Source organism: Arvicanthis niloticus, chromosome 14, assembly GCF_011762505.2.
Source record: "Arvicanthis niloticus isolate mArvNil1 chromosome 14, mArvNil1.pat.X, whole genome shotgun sequence".
NCBI classification, from domain to species: domain Eukaryota; kingdom Metazoa; phylum Chordata; class Mammalia; order Rodentia; family Muridae; genus Arvicanthis; species Arvicanthis niloticus.
In genome coordinates, this window is record NC_047671.1 from 40,927,207 (window position 1) to 40,948,551 (window position 21,345).

The 21,345-nt window shown below is 42.2% G+C and overlaps 1 protein-coding gene across 1 annotated transcript in view; it reads right to left on the reverse strand.

The window, feature by feature from the left end:
• The window catches only part of Commd10 (COMM domain containing 10), a 129,810-nt gene extending 110,592 nt beyond the window's left edge, over nt 1-19,218 (reverse strand). The window contains exons 1-4 of the mRNA XM_034518541.2: nt 19,117-19,218; nt 17,476-17,566; nt 14,468-14,578; nt 10,402-10,557 (exon numbers count right to left, since the gene is read on the reverse strand). Coding sequence (XP_034374432.1) covers nt 10,402-10,557; nt 14,468-14,578; nt 17,476-17,566; nt 19,117-19,157 — 399 coding nt within the window. The 5' untranslated portion in view covers nt 19,158-19,218. The remainder of the gene's footprint in view (nt 1-10,401; nt 10,558-14,467; nt 14,579-17,475; nt 17,567-19,116) is intronic.
• Between the last annotated feature and the right edge of the window lie 2,127 nt (nt 19,219-21,345).

Genomic DNA, 21,345 nt, shown 5'->3' on the forward strand with positions numbered 1-21,345 from the left:
CTTGCTAATAGCACAGTTCTTTGGCATTAGCAAAATCTTTATTCAATTTGTTAATGGTTCTGGTCCCAGCAAATTACTTAGAAGAGAATACATCTCCAAATAAGACTGATTAAAGGTCTCTTAAATTAAAACCCTTTAAATTGACTGCTGTATCAACAGCAAAATCCATCACCGTTTTGTTCCCTAGAAAAATTTCCATCTCTCTCAAACTAAAGGAACTCTTCCTATACTCTCACTTTTAACGAGAAAATTTTAAATATCCAGAATTTAGGATTCTAACAAGATTCAAGAGCCATAACACACACACACTCCACAATGCAAACACAAAATACACACATACACAGAGTTTATAAAATATAAGAAAAATTAAGGTGGAAAAACACTAGGAAACAAAAAATACAATTCACACCTCTTCACTGAACTGTTCTTTTCTCGCCAATAAGTAGAAATATTCCTCTCTATAAGAAAAGCAGACAGACTTAATTTTAAAATAGCACAATTGGTGACTCAAGGGTATTGTTCACTTAACCATTCTTTGAGGATCTGCTATCTTCCAGAGACCACTACAACAGTGAAACTACAGCAATGAGCAAAGCAAACTGGTCTGTCCTTTTTGAGTTTGTATTACAGGACAGAAGCAGACAATTTAAAAAGTAAATAGGTAAAATATAAAAGTAACGTGGTACAAAAAGATCTCCTTTTCTGTCAGAAATCCATGAATGTCTTCTGTGTTTCTTGATAGAATTCATTTCTTACAGGTGCCTATGTGACCTGTAGCCTCCCCCAGCCTTTCACTGCTTGATACCTCCCACCTGTCCCACTCTGAATCCCTCTGACCTCTGCCTCAGAGGCTCTGCTACTGAACTGGGCATCCATATGGCTGGCTCCTTTACCACTGTCAGATCTATGTTTAAAGGTGACATTTATTATAGACCTCGTAGCTGGAAGAACCTTCTATTGATACTTAACTTGGCTCTTTTTGTACCACGTTACTTTAGATTTTACCTGTTTACTTGGTATTCTGAGCTAATAGAGGCTGAGAAGAAGTTCGTGTTATATTAAAATCCTTACAGACAGCCTTCAATCGGAGCCACAAATGGGACATTTATATCACACACCCCCGCCCCACCCCCAAGGCTCAGAACATCCTTGAGGAGGAAGCAGAAAGACATCAGGACTGGAACAAAATAGTATCTTCTAGCTTTAATAGAACTTCGGCACTCGTGAACTCACAGCAGTCGCCTGTACAAGACCTGCACAAGATCAAGCCAGTAAGAATTATGGTAGAGTAGGAGAGGGTTCACAACTCCCTACCCTTAACAAAGGAGTTATGGACACATGAGGCTTCTAGGAGAATCACTTTTCTTCAAGGGTGTGAAGGTTAACCATGATCCAGTGAATACCCCACACTTATGAGTACATGAGCAGGACAAACTGGACTCAATGCATCATTAAAACAACAAAAGCACAACAGGACACAAAATTAAGATCTGGGAGGAGTTAGAAGGAAGAGTGGGTTGAGAAATATGATCAAAATATGTTGTGTATAAAGTTATCAAAGAATAAAAGCACTTCTTAAAGAAAGACTTGTCCACAAATGTTTACAGCAATGTTACTCTTAATGACACAGAACTGTAACTGCCCCAACATCTGCAAATAGAAACAAACTGTGACTTTCAACCAGTGGACTGCTACTTACCAATAAAAGAACAACTGATACCTATAGCAACACCACACAATCCAAGAAAGTGTTTGCTGTCATTAGGTCAATACATGTTATACAAGTCTGTTTATAATAGCGCGAACAGCACACAAAACTAAATTATGGCAATATAACCAAGGAGGAGAACACTGTAGTGGTCCACGTCTTCAGTCCCAGCACTCAGGAGGCAGAGGTAGGTAGATCTCTGTGAGTTCAAGCCAGCTTGGTCTACACAGCTAGTTACAAGCCAGTCACAGATTCTGTCTTAAAAACATAGAGAGGGTGAGGGTGGAGGGACTGAGATAACCTAGACACCTGGATGATGAACACATATGTGTTATACAGAAGGCTGGCTGAGTATACAGCGGTACTGAAACTCACCAGTTCAACACTTCCTATCCCTCAATTTTACTGCAAGAAAGTTGTATTTCTGTAACAAGAAGCTTAAAATATAGAGTATCTCAGAACCTCGTTCTCAATGAATTCAAACACCTAGAAAAAATTATGCCTTTTATTTAATTGCATGCCAATTACTTAAGTAACAGAGGCAGAAACCTGAGTTAGCTGTGTATATGATTATACAAGTACCTTTCTCATGAATAAAGACAATAATGCATATAAATCCTGAAAGACCATAGTCATGTACAATTATAATGACACTGTGTGTTTAAAGACTTAGATGCTGAAATATATTCCATCCCCGGTATCATAAAACTATTCATCCATTCTTAGAATGACAAAGGAAATGCAATAAAAATATTAAACAAGGTAACAATATGATAAAATATAAATTATAAAATGTCAATTTCTAATTTATTTTTCTTTCTTACATTACACCCTGACCACAGTTTCCTCTCCTTCCACTCTTCCCAGTCCCTCCCAACAACTCCACTCTGCCTCAATCAGCTCCTCTGCTGTTTACCTTCAGAAACCAGCAGGCCTCCCAGGGATAGCAACCAAATATGGCATACCAAGTCACAGTAAGACTAGGCACACAGTCTCGCATCAAGGCTGGGCAAGGCAACCCGGCAGGAGGAAAGCAAATTCTAATTTCTTACACTCAGTAAAGAAGAAAAGTATCTGCATGGGTGGAGGGTGCTCCTCCAGGAGTTACATGTTATTCAACAAAACTCTCAGTGCCAAACACAGGCTCCCTCACTATGACTTGCTGATCAGGGAGGCCTCAAACAACATAAGCTACTGCTATTGCTCTTGGCTACACACCACCATAACTAGACTGTAAGATTGTAATGCCAAATGAAGACTCCACACACTTTGCTTTCAGGACATTGAGAGACTGATCTCTAACTAACTGGGAAACTTTCTCCCTGTTGGCTAGCTTTCCCAGTACCTGAAGGTGCTGTGCAGGCCACTGGAAGAGAAAAGACATCAATGGTCTTACCCAGCATTGACCCCTAGCTGCTACAGTACTGACCTGCAATGCCCACTGGCACACTAGTGGCACGCCTGTTACAAGGCTTTCGAACTGCTTTCTGGTTGGATCTGAGGTCTGCTCCATAGGAGGGATTTCATGCCTAAACTCATGACTGCAGAGACCATGGACCTTAGAGGGGAAGCTATTGTTGTTTTGCAAAACAATGATGTTAAAGCTTCTTCTGAAGAATTATGTTTCTAACCATAGATTTGTGGTGCTCTTAACCTTGGCCAGAGAAGCAGTGGGCAGAGGTCAGTATAGTAGACTCATAACTGGACAAAATGCTAAAGTAAGAGACTGCGTGCTCATCCATAAATGGAACATCTATATCAATTCCTCCATCCCAAGGCTCAGGGAACATCACAGAGGTGAGCTAAGAGCCAGAGGACAGCAAGGAGAGCCGTGAAATGTTGATGTGACTACTGCACTTGTCAATTCAGATCAGCTGTAGTCACCTGCACAAGGCCTACAGAAGAGCAAGGCAGCAAAGCTGCAGCAGGGCTGAGGAACGGGGTCTCAAGGCCCTATCCGTACTGAGAGCTGTCTGTAGCTGTTAGCTGGTACAGGGATGTAGCCATTAGGTAGGTTCCCTATATGCATGGCCCCATACCCACTAAGGTGGAATTAATTGGACTCAGTGGTTTTTTCTTTCCTTTAATTGAAGAATATGAAGTTGGAAGGAGGCCATGTTGGACTAAGAGGGAGAAGGACTAAGAGGGTAGCTAAGATCAAAATGTACTACATATGTATATAATTCTCAATGAATAAATAAAAATATCCTAAACAAAATAGGTATTTAACAATGAAATAAACAATTGACTGTTATAGTTAATACAATAAATCTTGTAACAGCTTAAAGAAAATTATTTTAGTGTTTAGAAATATTACTATCTTAGAAAACCTTGACGACCTATTTTAAATGCAGGTAAAACCTGTATAAGGACAATAAAATTTCAACATACAACACGATAGCTACATATTTTTAAGAAATCTGTATGTAAATGGTGAAATGAAGAATAGAAAGCTGTGCTTGACAAAAAAAATCACATTGAGCACATTGTGAACATTCAAAACAAACAAGAGTTAAACTTATACTTAAAAACTCCCCAATACATAAATCCTCTTAAGAAGAGAGATCAATGCACAAGCTACTTTAGGAGGGCTTATGATTGGCCTTCTAGATGTTTTCCATTCCCTTACTTTTTAAAGGTATTTTAGAAAAAAAAATACAGAAACACAATTTAAGAACAGTGCCTCAAAAAGAAGTTTCAGAAACAAAGTTATTATTGGCAAAAACATTTGACACAACAGTTTTGACCTTTATTATGGTTCGAATACATTAGGGACTCTAAATAAAACTTAATAAGTAAAAGTAAAACCCATGCTGCTCACCTTCTGTGGTTTGCCCCACAGTGTTATGATGACAGAGCATTAGGACGATGTTTGAAAGCTCTGCTGACAGACAGCTCTGATAAGAGGGAAGAACACAAAGCCGGTGTGCAGCAGTAACGTCCGTCTCTCTCCAAGAGATTAAGACAGTGCTTTTGAAAAGTGAGGAGACAGAACTGAAAACTTCATGCAGTAAGGCGCTGGAAAAGATGATTATGACAGTTTCTCAGTACTCTCGCCAACCTCCCAGATCCAAATGAAAAAGACATAAAAGGCTGTTATCTTTGAGAAGGACACAAAACACACACAATGGGAAAATGCAGTCTTCCTATCAAACAGTACTGGAAACTGGCTATGCATAAGAACTCAAACTGGGCTCTTACATCATATGCAAAAATTGATTTTAAATCATTTAGATACTTAGATACCAGGTATAGTGAATGCTACGGAGGAAAGCTCTTCTGCAGTGCTCTGGCGGTAGTTCTTGGGATATAAAACCAAAAGCTAAGTCACAGATTAAAACAACAACAACAACTGTGATTGTGCTAAACTCAGAGTCCTTGAACAGCAAGGTGCAAAACAGAAAAACATCATATTAGCTGATAAGTATTCAAACAAAATAAAAGAATACAAATAAGGATCAACACAAAGCAGTCCAGTTTTTAAAGTGGGTGGAGCTGGGCTGGAGGCTGACTCAGCAGTTGAGAGCACTTGCTGCTTTTCCAGAGGACCTGAGGAGGATTTCCAATAGCCACATCAAACTGCTCAAAGCACCTATTCTCCAGGACACCTGACACCATCTTCTGGCCCCTTCTGGCTTCAACACTCAAGAGCTCAGGCCCATACATACACACACATACACACACACACACACACTCATGCATACTCACATGTACATATACACACACACACACACTCATGCACAGTCATGTGTACACACATATACACCCAAAGTTTAAAAATAAAATAAATCTTAACAAAAATAAAAAACAGATGTAGTTTTTTAAAACAAAACAAACAAACAAACAAACAAACAAACAAACAAAAAACAGAACCTACCAACAAGCATGGCAAAGGTGTTCAGTGCCACACCAGGAATATGGCAAACAAAGCCAGAGAGGAGTGTCACCTCAACATGTTAGTAAGCTGTTGTCTTAGTGAGGGCTTCATCGCTGCGAAGAGACGCCATGACCAAGGCAACTTTTATAAAGGACAACATTTAATTGGGGCTGGCTTACATTTCCAGAGCTTCGGTCCATTATGATCATGGTGCTGGAAAAACCAAGAGTTCTACATCTTGATCTGAAGACAGCCAAGAGGAAACTGAGACTGTCTTCTGCAGACAGCCAGGAGACTAGAATTCTATACTGGGTGGAGCTTAAGCATGAGACCTCAAAGTCCACCCCCACAGTGACACACTTCCTCCAACAAGGCCATACCTCCAACTAGTGCCATTCCCTATGGGCCAAGCATTCAAACACATGAGACTATGGGCGCCAAACCTATACAAACCACCACAGCAGTTATCAAGAAGACAACAGAAGGAGCAGGAGAGACAGCTCAGTGGTTCTTCCACAGGACCCCAGCTGTTCTTCCACAAGACCCCAGGTGGATTCTGACCACCCACAAACCATCTCTAACTCCAGTCAAAGGAGAGCTGACACCCTTTCTGGACTCCTGTGGGCACCAGGCACACAATTAGTACACAGATATACATTCAGGGAAAACACCCATACACATAAAATAAATAAATAAAAATTTAAAATTAAAAAGAGAAGACAAGAGCTGACAAGAGTATAGACAGAAGGGACCCTTCACACTGACACTACAAATATACAAATATACAATATATATATACAAATATACTGGTACATCCATTACTGAAAACAGCAGGGGCGTGCCTCAAAACAGTGAAAACTGCCACTAATGCATTCTGGGAGCTGGAATCACTGTTATCAGCTGTGTAGCCACTACTGAACCCACCAACCTACAGAGGAGAGATCCAAACCCATGGTCACACAGACAGCTCTGGTGAAAATTCAGCAGCACAAAGCAAAATGAATAGGTATGTACGTAAGGACAGCTCTGTGGGAGGCAGGAGTATCTGAGGGCAGAAGGGAAACAAGGGAAGATGTGACGAAGAGTGGTCACTATGCATTCTGTACACATATGAAACTGTCAAAGACAAATTTAGTTCAGGCAAAAGCGACTTGAAAATACAGCTGCCATATGAGCCAGGGATCCCGGCTAAGTAAATATCCAAAAGAACTGAAGCTGGCATCTTGAAGACACCTGCATGCCCTTGTTCACTGCAGCACTGTTCACAATGCCAAGACACACTAACAACCCAAGTGTCTGCCAGCAGATGAATGAGTAAGGCAGCATGGCTATAGAATCACAGTGGAACAGTATTCAATTGTTAAAAAGATAACTTGGGGACTGAAGAGAGAAGGCTCAGTGGTTCAGTACTCCAGACGCACATGAAGGCTCAAGACCAACTGTAACTCATGTTCCAGGAGACCCAACGCCCTCTTCTAGCCTCTGCTGACACCAGGCGTACACATGGTACATATATAGACACACTGGGAAAACACCATCAACTCTTTCCAGTTTCTTCCAGGCTTCCCAACTGTACTCTCTCAGAGCCGGTTTTACTACATTACTTCTATGTCCTAGATGTCCTCAACTTGTGACCGTCCTGCCTCAGACTCCCAAGCTGCTGGGATAACACACATGTCACAATACCCAGCCCTCAAGTATCTATTTTCTGTTTTGCATATTTTTATGACAACTGGTTATTTTGATTCTTAAGCAGCATCTGAACTCATCACTGCCCTGGGGAGAAATGAATACTCTTTCTGAAGGCAGCTGCTCAGGGACACTGAGAACTACCTCCCAGCTAGAGCCTCACACAGGCAACAGCACAGACCAGTGCTGGACGCTGCAGAAGCAGACGCTGCAGCATGGAAAAAAAAATCACACGCAAAGCTGAAATAATATGGAGAAGATTTTTCCAAAAGGAGAAAGAATTTCAGAGAAACAAAATGGAAGACTGAAATATGCACAGGAGAGAGGGAAGCAAAGAAAGGAAAGGATGAAGAACCAGGCAGAAACTCAGAGGATGGAAGGATGGCCAGACACAGAGGGGAACTCAGACAGAAACAACAGAGAACATTTGCTAGACACTGGGAGGTAATATTTAGTGAGAGACAGTGTTTTCTCCCCAAACTGAGAACACGTCAATCAAGAAGACAAGAAAATAAGGCAAAGGGGGACTGGGAAGATGGCTGAGTCAGTGTAGGGATTGCTAAGCAGGCATGAAGACCCGAATTCAGACGCTCGGCATCCATGGAAACACTGGGTACATCTGTGACTTCCACAGCAGCATGACAGAAACAGGCTGGCACAAGAGGCTCCCAGGCCATCCCAGTCTACCTGAATCAGTGAGGTCCAGGTCCTACAGAGAGACTCAGTCCCAAACATAAGGTGGGTGTCAGGGTCAGGGCTGGGGGTATGGAAGGATTGAGGGAAACACCCAACATGACCTCTGACATTCACACACACATGCACACATGCAAGCGTACATATAGATCACATAAACACAAAAAGTGGGGAAAAGTCTCTATTCATCAATACTGAGAATATCTATGCAAAAATAATTATAAGAAATGTATTTGAAAACTAATTGAAAGAAATCTATTTTTAAAAAGCTCCCATCCCTAACTAGTGAGTTACCAAAACCACAGGACAGGTCATTATACAGAGAAGTCATGTCGTGGAGAGCCCGCTCACACTCATGAGGCCTTGGGTTCAAACTCCATTATCACAAAAACAGTATTTCTGAAGAATTAATTGTACTATTTCTAGTATCTAATAATAAACAATTGGAGCCAATGTCTTAAAAATAGTATATTTACAACATTTTTAAAAACAGAATAAAACACTCAGCTATAAAATAACAAAATATACACAGGCTCTGTGATAAAAATAAAGAACACTGCCAAAAGAAATCAAAGAAGAGATTAATAAGTGGAGAAATTTATATCACACTGTTAAGAATTTATTTCTCTACCGATTCATCATTAATTCAAACACAATTTTAATCAATATGCCAGCAGGACTGTTTGTAGATACTGAGTCAATTTTCCAAATGTATATGTAAATGTAAGAAACTAGAATACCCAAAGAAAACATGAAAATGAGAACAAAGCCATCAAGCTCAGACTAATTTCTGATTGTGTGTGGTGTGTGTGTGTGTGTGTGTGTGTGTGTACATATACACATGAGTGCCCACATATTTGTCGGGGCCTACAGAGGCCAGCAGAGGGATGCCATCCCAGGGAGCTGGAGTTAAAGGCTTCTGTGAGCCACCTGGCATGGCTACTGAAAAATAGATCCTGGGTCCTTTATGACAGCAGCAAGCACTCTACTGTAAGCAATCTCTCCAGCTAATTGTGTGTGTGTGTGTGTATGTGCGCGCAGATCACTCTCTATGTAGCCCTGGCTATCCTGGAATTCACTATGTAGATCAGGCTAGCCTCAAATTCACAGAGACCGACTGCCTCTGCCTCCTGAGCCTTGTGATTAAAGGCCTGAACCAAGCCTGGCCTTCTTATTTATTACAAAGCTCCAGCAATGAAGGCAGAGGAATACTAGAACAGAGAAATAGATCAAAGAGTCACAGAATTCACAAAAAGACTTAGACAATCCATGAAATGATTTTTGACAGAGGTTAGGGGCAATGTGGAGACGAAAGGATAACTGTTGGCCGGGCAGTGGTGGCACACGCCTTTAATCCCAGCACCTGGGAGGCAGAGGCAGGTGGATTTCTGAGTTCAAGGCCAGCCTGGTCTACAGAGTGAGTTCCAGGACAGCCAGGGCTACACAGAAAAACCCTGTCTCGAAAAAACAAAACAAAACAAAAAAAACACAAAAAAAATAAAAAAAAAAAAAAAAAACAAAAAAAAGGATAACTGTACATAATAAGTATAGTGACAACACTGGGGTACGAAGAACAGAAAAAGTTGGACCTCAGCCTGCACCGCACACCTTACCAAAACATCATTCAAAATGGATCTCAGACTTACAGGTGAATGTCAACACTGTATAAAACACTGAGGAGGAACAAAAGAGAAACCACTGTAAAACTAGCAATACTAAGTGCTGCAAAGTCTGTAAGCTGAACCCAGCGCATCCCTGCTAACACTGAACAATGCCAATGCTTCGAGATGCTCCTGGGAGGCAAAGGGGCAGCTCCCAGCTCACCTCAGATGTACCATAAATAGGTGGACAAAACCTTTAGCCAAATATCAGCAAATCAAACCACCAGCATATTAAAAGGACGACACAGACAATTCACCCCGGGGAACGCAAAACTATTTGCACATCAGAAGATCAAAGCAATACAGAGAATGTATTGGGAAAGACACAGTCTGCCCCACCATTCCTGCTCCGTGAGGCCTGGTGAGCAGAGAGCCTTGTGACACTGACTTTACTGCTCTGCCGGAGCCTGTTTTACGAGAGCTAACACATGGTAAGTCAGCACCCGCGGAGCACCAGGCTCTGCTAGGCAGGAAGGTATCAGCAAAACCAAGCAAGACTGACTGCATTAACAGTAAGTCTCACTCAGGAACACCAAGAGATCACTGCTAGAGGGCATAAGGATACTGCCTCATTTCTACTCCTAATTACAGAGGCATATTTTAAACTGTCAAAATTAAATCATGTTGTGGTAACAAATATGCTAATATGTAGAAAAGACTGAACAGGAATATTCTACTTGACTTTTCCTTACCTCTTAACAAAAATTTTATTATTTTTTAAGACTGGGTGCTATAATTTTTGAGAAGTATGTTTGGGACAGCATGTCCTGTACCTTGTGAGGGCCCAGGATCCTCTGCCTGAACTTCTCAACCGTTTCTTGACCCATAGCCGACCAAGCACTGGCAAATGCTTCTGCTTTGTCTTGTGTAAGATGAATAGTCTCTAGTTGCTGCTGCAGTGCCGCTGGCTTCACGTTGTGATACACTGCCTGCCAAAGACAGGGAAGTACACACATCCTCAGGTTCACAGAAAGACTTGACTATAAGCAATGCATACATATTTAAAGCAAATTAAGTTGTGTGTGTGTGTGTGTGTGTGTGTCTGTCTGTCTGTCTGTCTGTCTGCCAGTCTGCCTGTGTGTAAGTAAGACTGCATGAGTGTAAGTCCTGGGCCAGAGGCATTGAGTTCCTGATGCTGGCAATACGGTGCTTTTGAGCAGTCCAAAGCAGATGCTGGAAGCTGGATTTCAGTTCTCTGCAAGAGCAGTAAGTGTGCTTAACTGCTGAGCTATCTATATCTCCAGCCTCGGCATTAAAACTATTTAAATCAAAAAGACTTCACGGAACTCTTACAGGCATTTTCAACAGTTCTATTAATATACAAAACCAAAAGCTAAATTTCATAGTCAGTAGGCCTAACTTGCTCAGGCTAAATGTTTCATTCTGCCAGTGGTTTACATAACACCGAAATTATTTAGTAAAGTTTTATTCCATTTATTTCATTTAATTACTTTAAAGTTTACAATGGTCTCAGCAAATAAACTTTTCCTAAGGAGTCCTCAAAACTATCTCTCTACCAACTGAAGTTACACATAATAAAAAAATTTAAATAATTTTAACAATATCTGTTCTGTTCCCTACACAATTGAGAACAACTTTCCCACAAACCCCTGCGCTGTTCTGTTCAACTATAGTTTTATTACTGAAGGTTCACCAAGCTTAAGCGCCAGCCATCACTACGCTCCTCATCAAGGTCTGAATATGAAGTGTCCTTCAGGTTCATGAACCTGAGCACTTAGTGCCAGGGGCAGGACTCAGGTGGAAGCTGTAGAACCTTTTAACATGGGGCCTATCTAGAGAAAAGTATTATGGGTTACAGCCTGGCCCCAATTAGGCCTGAGCTCTCTGTTTCCTAACTGTTGATGCAATATAACCAGTGGCTGCATGTTCCCATTGCCCCAGCCACAAGCCACTCCCACCTCCATGCTTTCTAAAGTGGATTGTACCCCTAAAACCCCAAAATAAACCTTTCCTACTGTGGGCCATGCATTTGGTCACAGTAACAACAAATAATAGAGAAAAATGGTATATGGAGTGTGGCTGTTACTGTGATAAACCTGACCAGGGGGATTAGAGGCCTTTGTAATTAGCATATGAGAGGAATATATGTGAAAGAATTTGAAGCCACGGGCTAGAAAAGATCCAGAATGCTCTAAGGAGAACATGATGCTAATTCTGATAGAAATGCTGGTTTCAGAGAGGACTACGGACGATCAGTTCCAGGTTCCAGAAAACAAATGAGGTCAGATAGTGTGTAGCAGTGAGATTCCCTGAATGGAGTGTCTGATCAGAAATGGAACTAGAAGTCATTCATGTGACATTCTGCCAAACCGTGTGACTACATTCTACATGTGTTCTGAAATTCTGAGTAACACTAAATTGAAAAATACTGGACTGGGAGCTGAAGAGAGGGGCTCAGCAGTTTAAGAGCACTGGCTGTTCTTCCAGAGGACCTACAGTCAGTTCCCAGCACCCACATGGCAGCTCTCAACTGTCTGTAACTGTAGCTCCACACCCTTTTCTTGACTCTGAGGGCGCCAGACACACACAAGGTGCACAGACATATGCAGATAAAATACCCATAAACATAAAAAATAATGAATAATATGTTTGGTGGAGAAAATTTCAAGGCAGTACAAGTCTGTGGCATGGTTACTGCTCACTGCCTTTAACCAGGTTTTATAAGGTAAAATGAAAAGAAATAAAAAATGAAAAGAAAGAAGCTGGAACACAGAATTAAAGGCAGGGCAGGCACAGTAGACACAGACATAAATGCACTGATTGCTAAAGATAATAACGGGATTAAGAAAAACCTGGCACTGTACACTTCAAATTGGGACAATGAAGAAGCACTGGGAACAAGATGCCACCCACTGAAGGCTCTATGGCATAAAACTGAAAGCCATTCATCTGAAAGAAGACAGAAAAACACACAGTGCCTACACAGAGACAGTTCCAGGGCTAGCAGCTGTAAAATGGTTGCCTGGGTTACTGTTCTCCCACACGACCGATGCTGCAGCTGTGATAAACGGATGCTCAGCTACATCTCAATCTTGCAGCAGAAACTGAGAGCAGCATCCACACAGTGCTGGCTCTGCAGCTATGCAGAATGCAGGACTTATATAGCATTATGGAGACTTCCAGATTCCGGAAAACTAATGAGGTCAGATAGTGTGTAGCAGTGAGATTTCCTGAATGGAGTGTCTGACTGGGCTGTTCGTGAAGTTGCAAAGATGAACCCAAAGGTACAATAGAGTCAACAGCATTTGAATACCAGAAATTTGTGGAATCCATGGAGAAAAGCTGCAGGCATCAAGTGAAGCCACACCAAGACAAGAGGCCCATTGTGCCACAGGGCTGCTAAGCCCATTGGGACCCACAAATGCCATGGTAGCTCCAGATGCTAGGCAGAAAACTGCAGGACTTGGCGTTTCCCTGATGTATGCAGGTCCTTCCATGCCATGTCACCTTTTAAAATGGGAATAGTTAGGTACTCTTTACATTAAAAATATGTAACTTGGTGTGTGTTTGTTTGTTTGTTTGTTTGTTTGTTTGTTTGTTTTACAAGGGCTCATAGCTAAAAGACTGCTCTGAGTTTCAGAAGGGATTTGGTCTTCGGGCCTTTGGAAAGTGTTAGAACTTAAGGCTATGGGATGCTTGAATTTAGACTGAATTCTTATTTCATTATGAGATGCAAAGAGAGTATGGAGGCAAAGGGTGGAATGATATGGTTTCAGTGTGAAGTGTTCCCTGATAGGCTAGTGTGTTTAAAGGCTTAGTCCCTAGCTGGTGGCTGTTTGGGGAGGCTGTGGAACCTTTAGGAAGTGGGTCCTTGCTGGGTCACTGGAGAGCAGGCCATATTCTTTCAAGCCCAGCTCCAACTGCAGGGCAAGCTCTGCACTTCCTGATCCGCAGAAATACGAATGGTATGGCCTACACTCCTGCATCACGGGCAGGAGCTGCTCCCCCACATCTTCTCATCCCTCCTCCCTGGAATCAAACTATAAGCCAAGATAAATCCTTCCTAACGCTGCTCCATCAGGTAATCTCTCGTGGTAACAAATTCCATCCATAGTCTCCATAAGGTGGCAGCAGCTGCCTGACAGCTTCTCCTATAGTGTCTGTTCTCTCCAATGCCCATGAAACTGCAGTATGACTGAATCTTTTGTTTCATGGGTATCCTACATAACAAACTGGTAGGAATGTACTAAAATTCTATTTAAGCTCAGCTACTTTAAGCTAAGGTTATAAAAGGTGCAAAAGATAAGATCCTGGCCCACAATACATTCAAAGTCCAGTGATGGAAACAAGCGGGTGTGTGTAAAATACTGAAAGACTAGCCATGTGCCCTACTGTAATGACCAAGAAACGCAAGAAGGCTGAAGGACTAAGCAGTGTGGGCTGCAGTGGCAGGACTTACGGGGATAAAAATCATGGAATGAATGTGAGAGGAAATGGTATAGAAAGGAAATTCAAACGTAAAAAAAAAAAATGATGGTGTTTCTTTTCTGACTCATCCCAATCAAGTGCAGGCCACCTAATCACCTGCCCAACTTCTTAAATGGAAAATGTTCACTTTTCCAATTATGCCAAAAAACAATGAGTTAAAACCAGATGAAGGCCCAATTCAGTGGAAAATCTTTAACTACTACTATATCATATTTATTTTTGCAGAATGAAGTTCTATGGAAAGAAGCCAGGCATTCTAAAATGTTTCAGTATATTGAAACGCTTGATTAAAATATCCATCTTATATACCTATATAAATATATAGAAAGCCCCAGGTATTAAAGTCATGAAAATATGCAATAAACAGTAAATTTGAGGCCATAAAAATACCTGTTCCAAAACAAATGATATTGTCTCCAGAACCAGATGAAGCTCTTGTTTCTCTAGAGAGAACGCAGCCTGAAGTTTTTCTTCTTCTTCTTCAGTGAAACTGCTCTCAGCCTACAAACACAGTACTCAGTCAGCACAGAGCACACACTCAGAAGACTCACTTCCTCATATAGGAAAAGAGAACCTGAGAGAAAAGGCCACTGTGAAAGGAAACTGGTGTGCTTATACTCTCCATTACGATGTGCATTCTAGACAACTGTAAGACACAAGGCAAACCTTTAGTGGTGACGAGACTGATCGCTGGAACTCTGGGCTAAGAGGAATGAGTGGCTTTTTGCTTTAATTTCAGACCATCTCAGACACCTATGCTTTATATTCCTTACATCTGGTTTTCTTAATTCCTCGTTTCATCTCATGATTAGCAGTCAGTTCTTGAAACTGCCTGGTTACCCCATCACAGCAGCACCAACGCTTCCCCCCCCCCCCCCCGACCTTCACTAGTCTGTCTTGCTTTTTCTCTCATGCCTGGTCAAGAACCCAGACAGCTGGCTCTACAGAGTGACGCCCTCAGCTTCACAGGTTACATCAACAGGTTTCATGTGGGGGCCTAAAATCTCTCCTACGGGGTCAAACACAAAGGGTTCTTTATTAGATGAGTTTTAACCACAAATTTTGAAGATCAGAAGCCACAAACATGTTTCTAAGTTCTCAGCGACAGAAGTTTGTGCGACTTCCTTCAGTTTTTCCCAATGCAGACTGCTGACTTGCAAGATGAGACAGGTCACAGACTGTTCCTAGTACTTTACTCCTCCTGACTCATAATCTACGTCACAAATTTACCATAGGCAGAAACTTGGTCTTATGTCATTTTGCATTTTTCGTGTCAAAGAAAAGAACTAACTCCAAAAGTGTGCATTGGGTACCAAGAGTATACTGAGCAATGCATCACGGAAAGGAACTCCACAGATGAGAAAGGCATGGGTCTCAGAGTTCAGGGATTTGTTGGTCTTCTGATTGTGAAATAAGTGTTTCCAGCGCAGTGCTCAAGTGCACTGAGAACCAACCGAATGTTCTAAGGCACAGAGAAGAGAATCGCCCTGAGCTTGAGAGTGGGACCACAACATTCTTACAACATGGCGATAGTCTCTCAGTAAAGCAGGAGACAAAAGCACTCGGAAGCAAGGACAAGAACACATGCACAAGAGTGTTAAAGAAGGCCCTAGCACAGCATGGTAAACGTGCCGCTTCTAGTGAGATTGCAAGTGCAGAGGAGGGAGACCAAAGGCCACTGCCAGTCTAATGGATCTCGTACAGTGTTAAGGATTCTGAAGTTTTCTCCATGTGGTAAGGGATAGACACTGATGTCTCTAAATGCTGTTAAAACATGATCACCACTTTAAAAAAAGAAAAACATTTTAAAACATTACTGTAGCAAGGCAGTGGTGGTCCATGCCTTTAATCCCAGCACTTGGGAAGCAGAGGCAGGTGGATTTCTGAGTTTGAGACCAGCCTGGTCTACAGAGTGAGTTCCAGGACAGCCAGGGCTACACAGAGAAACCCTGTCTTGAAAAACAAAACAAAATAAATAAATAGAAACATTACTGTAATGGTATTATTAGGACTCAATCAGGGGCTGGAAAGACTGCTTGGTAGTAAAGAGTGCTTGCTGCTCTTGCAAAAGACATGTTCTGTTCCCAGCAACCCATAAGGAGTTTCACAACCACCTCTAACTCTAGCTGCAAGGGATTCAGTGCACTCTTCTGGCCTCTCTGGGCACCAAGAAAACATGTGGTACACATACATACACGCAACAAAACACTCATACACATTTTTTTAAAAAATAGAAATACATAAATGTAAAAAATAAATAAATAAATAAAGTCAAACCCGAAAAGAAGATGAGCAACAGATGCTAATCCAAAGCCAGGAAACAAGAAGGATCTGAAATAAAGTGATGTGAACAATTCACAATTCGATGTGACCAATTTGGAGTCAAGAGATAATTCAGGGGGAGCAGACCATGGGTCTGGGGCTATCCTAGCCAATAAAGAAAGGGAAGGAAGGGTCTCGGCTATAACTGAATGTTTGTGCCTAGAAACATGCAGAACATTTCGTATGTGCTCCATAAACATGGTCAGTGTCACTTTAGAACCCAATAAAGAACATTAAGTTAAACTGGTTACCAAATAATGAATTAATTCCCAAGCATCCACACAGCCAAACCAAGTATACACTTGAAATAAAAGCACAGAGAGAAATCAGTTATTAAATACTGAACGAGAAGAAATACTGACTGAATTATTTTTAAGATTTATTATTTATATGTGTATGCATGTGTGCCTGCTTAAGTTTATATGTACCATATGCATATAAGAACTCAAGGAAACAGAAAGAAAGTATCAGATCCCTGGAACTGGAGTTACAGGTGGTTATGAGCCACTAAGTGGATGCTGGAACCAAAATACAAGTCCGTTGCAAGACTAGTATGTACTCTTTTCTGTCAGGGAAGAATGAGGGTTCAAGACAGTGTTTCTCTGTGTAGCCCTGGCTGTCCTGGACCAGGCTAGCCTCAAACTCTGAGATCCACCTGCCTCTGCCTCCCAAGTGCTGAGATTAAGGGTGTGCACCAGAACTGCCTGGCTTCAGTATGTGTTCTTCAGCCATCTCTCCTGCCTCAACTACCATTACCAGAAGAATGAAACCAGCATTTCCCTAAAGCACGTTCCATAGAACTTTATATACCAAGTGAAAACAATTCCCAAGTCAAACCCTTCAATGTATGACCCAAACATTAGCATGCAAGACATTCTACAATGCTCTACTTCTTTTTTAGTTAATTACAAAATACAAAGTTTCCCAAACTTCTGACCAGAGAACATGATCAAACTTCCACAGATCTAGAGTTCCCAAGAACCCACTAGAGAACAATATTTCTCCAATTCTCCACATACTAGCATGCTTCAGGGAATCAGAGGAGTCACAAGCCACAGGAATACAGAAATGCAAACCTTCAGGTGGAGCTTTTGAAGAATGCGGCTGAGAAGTCGTGGGAATCTTCCCGTGTCTATCGAATTTATCAGCGGCACAGCTTTCTTCATGCTAAACGTGTAAACAAAATTTCAAAATGAGTTTTAAATGTATTTGCCATTGCTGTCTGTACGTTTTTTTATTTCAACCACTCTGGTAGCTATGCCCTTTTAGTGAGATAAAGTGACATGAAGGACACTCTGGCAATCAGTGAGCACCTCCCAAGGATGCCTCTCCCCAAAGCACCTCTGTTAAGAATACATCTGACAAGTTTTCTCTTCCCAGGCAAATTAGTTGCGGAGGTATGTACCCAGCCAGTCAGGGAACGGCAGTGGTTTTAGCAGTGGGCATGCAAGCTGCCATGTAATCCAAAATAGAGCTCTGCAAGGAAGAAAGCAGCAAATGAGGGCACTACACCAAAACCACAAAGGATAACGGTGACAAGTATCCACGAGGGAAGGTGGGAATACATAATTAATTATTTGGAATGCACAGTTATTTGAAAACCTGCGTCACTTGGAATAACCAATTTCAAACTGTGTGGTAAGCATAACTGCATATACTAAGTATGCCTTCATGGTGTGCATTCCCCAAGGATGTGGGCTTGAAGATAAGAAATGTCAGATCCAGGGAAAGAAGGAAAAACTTTAAAATACCGACTGTCTTCTCCCCAATGCAGGAGTGTTGCGTTCAAATTTCAAGATTTGCCTGCATACATGAATATCTCTTCTGCCTCCACAGACTTGAGTCAGGTTTTCGTTTTTTTCTGGAATAATTGTGTTTTAATGGGGAAATCTGAGCAGGGTGTGGTAGGACAGCCAAAAGCTCTGGCTTGTTAGAAGGGTAAGGGGATCTTGGGTCCAAAAGTTTGAGGCTAGCCTAGGCAACATAGTAAGAACCGCTCTACTCCCTGCCCCCCCCCCCAAAAAAAAACAACTTAAAAACTGGGCTTTACATTGCCAGACCCAGCCAGTCTTACCTAATACACCCAAAACAATAAAAACTACATAAATGGCAACATTATTAATGGCATTAAAAACCTGTCACTTGTAATAACCACTTTCAAATTGTGTGATAAGTATAACTGCATATACTGAAATATGCCAAAACTGGCTAAATAAGTCACTAATGCCTGAACTATCAGACCTTGGTTTCAAAGGGCTATTTACACGTGCTAGTTGTTAATCACCCCGTAGTGCCAGCATGAGCCTTTCTCACCATCATCAGGTCTGAAATAACTAAAAGCAGAAAGTTTTTTCCCAAGAGAGTGGGCAGAATTCAGGTGGCGTCTAGCAACTTCTACTACCTGCACTACAAAGTCACTCGTCATTATCTCCGGTACTGAAGAGGGGCGGCCAGCCCTGCAAACTCCAAGAAGAACCGCTTAAGAGTGGAAGCACGGCCCCCACTCCACACGCCACGCCCACTCCCTTCCACGACCCGCCCACGCCCTCCTCTATGCCACGCCCACGCCCTCCTCTGCGGCCCGAGAAGTCCCTCCGCAGTTCCACTCCGGCTCCCGACCCGGGCTGGCCGCACCATAACAGCAGGCGGCCGCAACACCCCTGCTCCCGCCCCAACAGGTCATCCCTGTGTGGCTGGTTGCTCAGCCTGACCGCTACCTGGGGCTCTCGGGCAGGATTAGCGCCGCGGACGCCGCCATCCTTGAAGCTCCCTCGCCCGCGCGACAGTCAGCTGTGCTCAGTCCAGCCAATCACCGCGCGCCTGACGGAAACCCGGAAGGGCCAAGTCTTGGCACCGGGCAGGTTTGCGACCTCGGACTGCTGTGCGCTTGATTTCAGAAGGCTTGTTCGTGGTCCCGAAAGGGACAGGTCATGGTGCTCCTTTCTACCATTCTGACCTTCTCAAATCGGGGCTGTACATATATTTTTTTTATTTCTATATCTGCATCCCTGGCTAGGCGTGTGTGTGTGTGTGTGTGTGTGTGTACGCTCGCGCGCATTTTATGTACGTTTATACATGGCTGTGCATCCACGCACATGTAGTACGTGATGCATTTACATTTTTTTTCAAGTTTAGTGGAGGATTTAAGCAAAATCCGAGGCGTCTGCGGACGGAGAAATGGGCCAAAGAACATACCCTGTCAGAAGAGATTCTGCTGCCAACTCTTGTGCCATTGAACCCCACCCCCATCCCCTGTGTCTGCATCCCCAGAGTTTTCTACAGAGCAGAGTTCTGTCCTTGGACATACTGGTCCAATTCCTTCCACAGTAGGTTCATTGAGTTCCTACTGTTTATTTAGCATTGAACCAGGCACTGGAAATTTCAACAGAAAAAAATACCAAAAATCCTGCTCTCTACGTTTTTATCAGTAATTAAAATGTGCAGGTATTCGTTGAGACTGTCTTTGGGGTCCAGCACAGCATAGAAGGAAGATAAGTCACTGAGAACTGTATAATTGTTTCTCACAAGAGAGAAAGGAGACCATGCATTCTCACAAACACCTTTCTCTGCCTTAGGAAAAAGAAATAAAATTAAACAGTGAAGTGTGTTAAGGGCTGGGCATGACAGCTCGTAGGGCTGGAAGATTTGAAAGCTAAGTCAGCAGACTTGAGGGTGTTCCCAAAGAAGACAGAGTGAGCAAAGGTTGAGGAATAGAAAGATTTGACTGGGGCAACAAAGGCAGGCTGTAAGTAATTCTAAAAGCAACTTCTATGAGAGGCTATGGCCCTGTGCACTGATCTGTAGATAAATGGGTAACTATTAAATGTTAGGGGGAGTTGCTTGATTATTTTTAAGATTATGGTCAGAAAGATGGTCCAACAGGAAAGAGAGGATTGGGAAAACCGTATAGGAAGTTCCTGAAATAATCTCTACAATCAAGGCTGCAAGGGTGACAGGCATTGAAAACAAAGACAGCCCAAGGATTAGAGTTACATTTCAACAGTAGACGGTTCGAGATCTGGCAAAAGATCGAATTTAATTTTCCTTCCTAATTATGTTTTACTTAAATTATTATTTAAATTAGTTGGCATTCCTGGAGCAACTGAACAACACTGTAACTGAGGGAAGCCAGATTGCAAATTAAAAGTGAATAATCCCCACATGGATAATTGAGTCAATTATACAGTATGTTGAACACATACAAATACATTTACTTCCACAACACTCTACACGATCCCCCCCCCCAATTTATGCATATCTGAAAAAGATGTGTGTGAATCTACATAATTAAGGGTGTATGATCCAAACATAGATTGCCTTACCTGGCATGATAACTTTAGAGGGGGTCCAATCTCTCCTTAGCCTTTAAAACATTCTCCTTGTGTCTTGATTCATTGCTGAAGTAAAGTCACTAATCAACTAAAACTGTTTCAAATCCCTTGTGAACGTCAGCCCTTTCTTGGCTGTCTTGGAAAACACAGCTGGAGTTTTAGTAAGGGAGGCTCAAAGCCGAACTCCGTGTAACCTCACACATCTTCCTGTGTCTGATACGAAATGTGGAGGTGGAGATGTCCGCTTCCCCAGACTGTGGTGAGGATTAAGGGATGTGATGTGTACCTTTGAGAGACTCTCCTAAAAGTAGTATAAAAATCAGACCTCCGGAGTTCTGCCCAAAGAGAGTCCCTGCGGGTCACAATCATATATCACACCAATTCTTTGCATAAATGACTTATTACTTGCTGATATAAAATGATGCTCTGCATAATTCACCCCTAAGCTGTCTTCGCACTGTCTGGTGTATGGGCACGTATGTCCATGAGAAGGTCCTTAAAGTTGTCTACTTGTGACCGCTTGCTGTGGCACAGGGACTGACTGGAATCAGGCTTCTGTAACCACCCTTTACTCTTGCCCTCTAAACTAGTCGGGCCAGCTTCAGAATGGATACG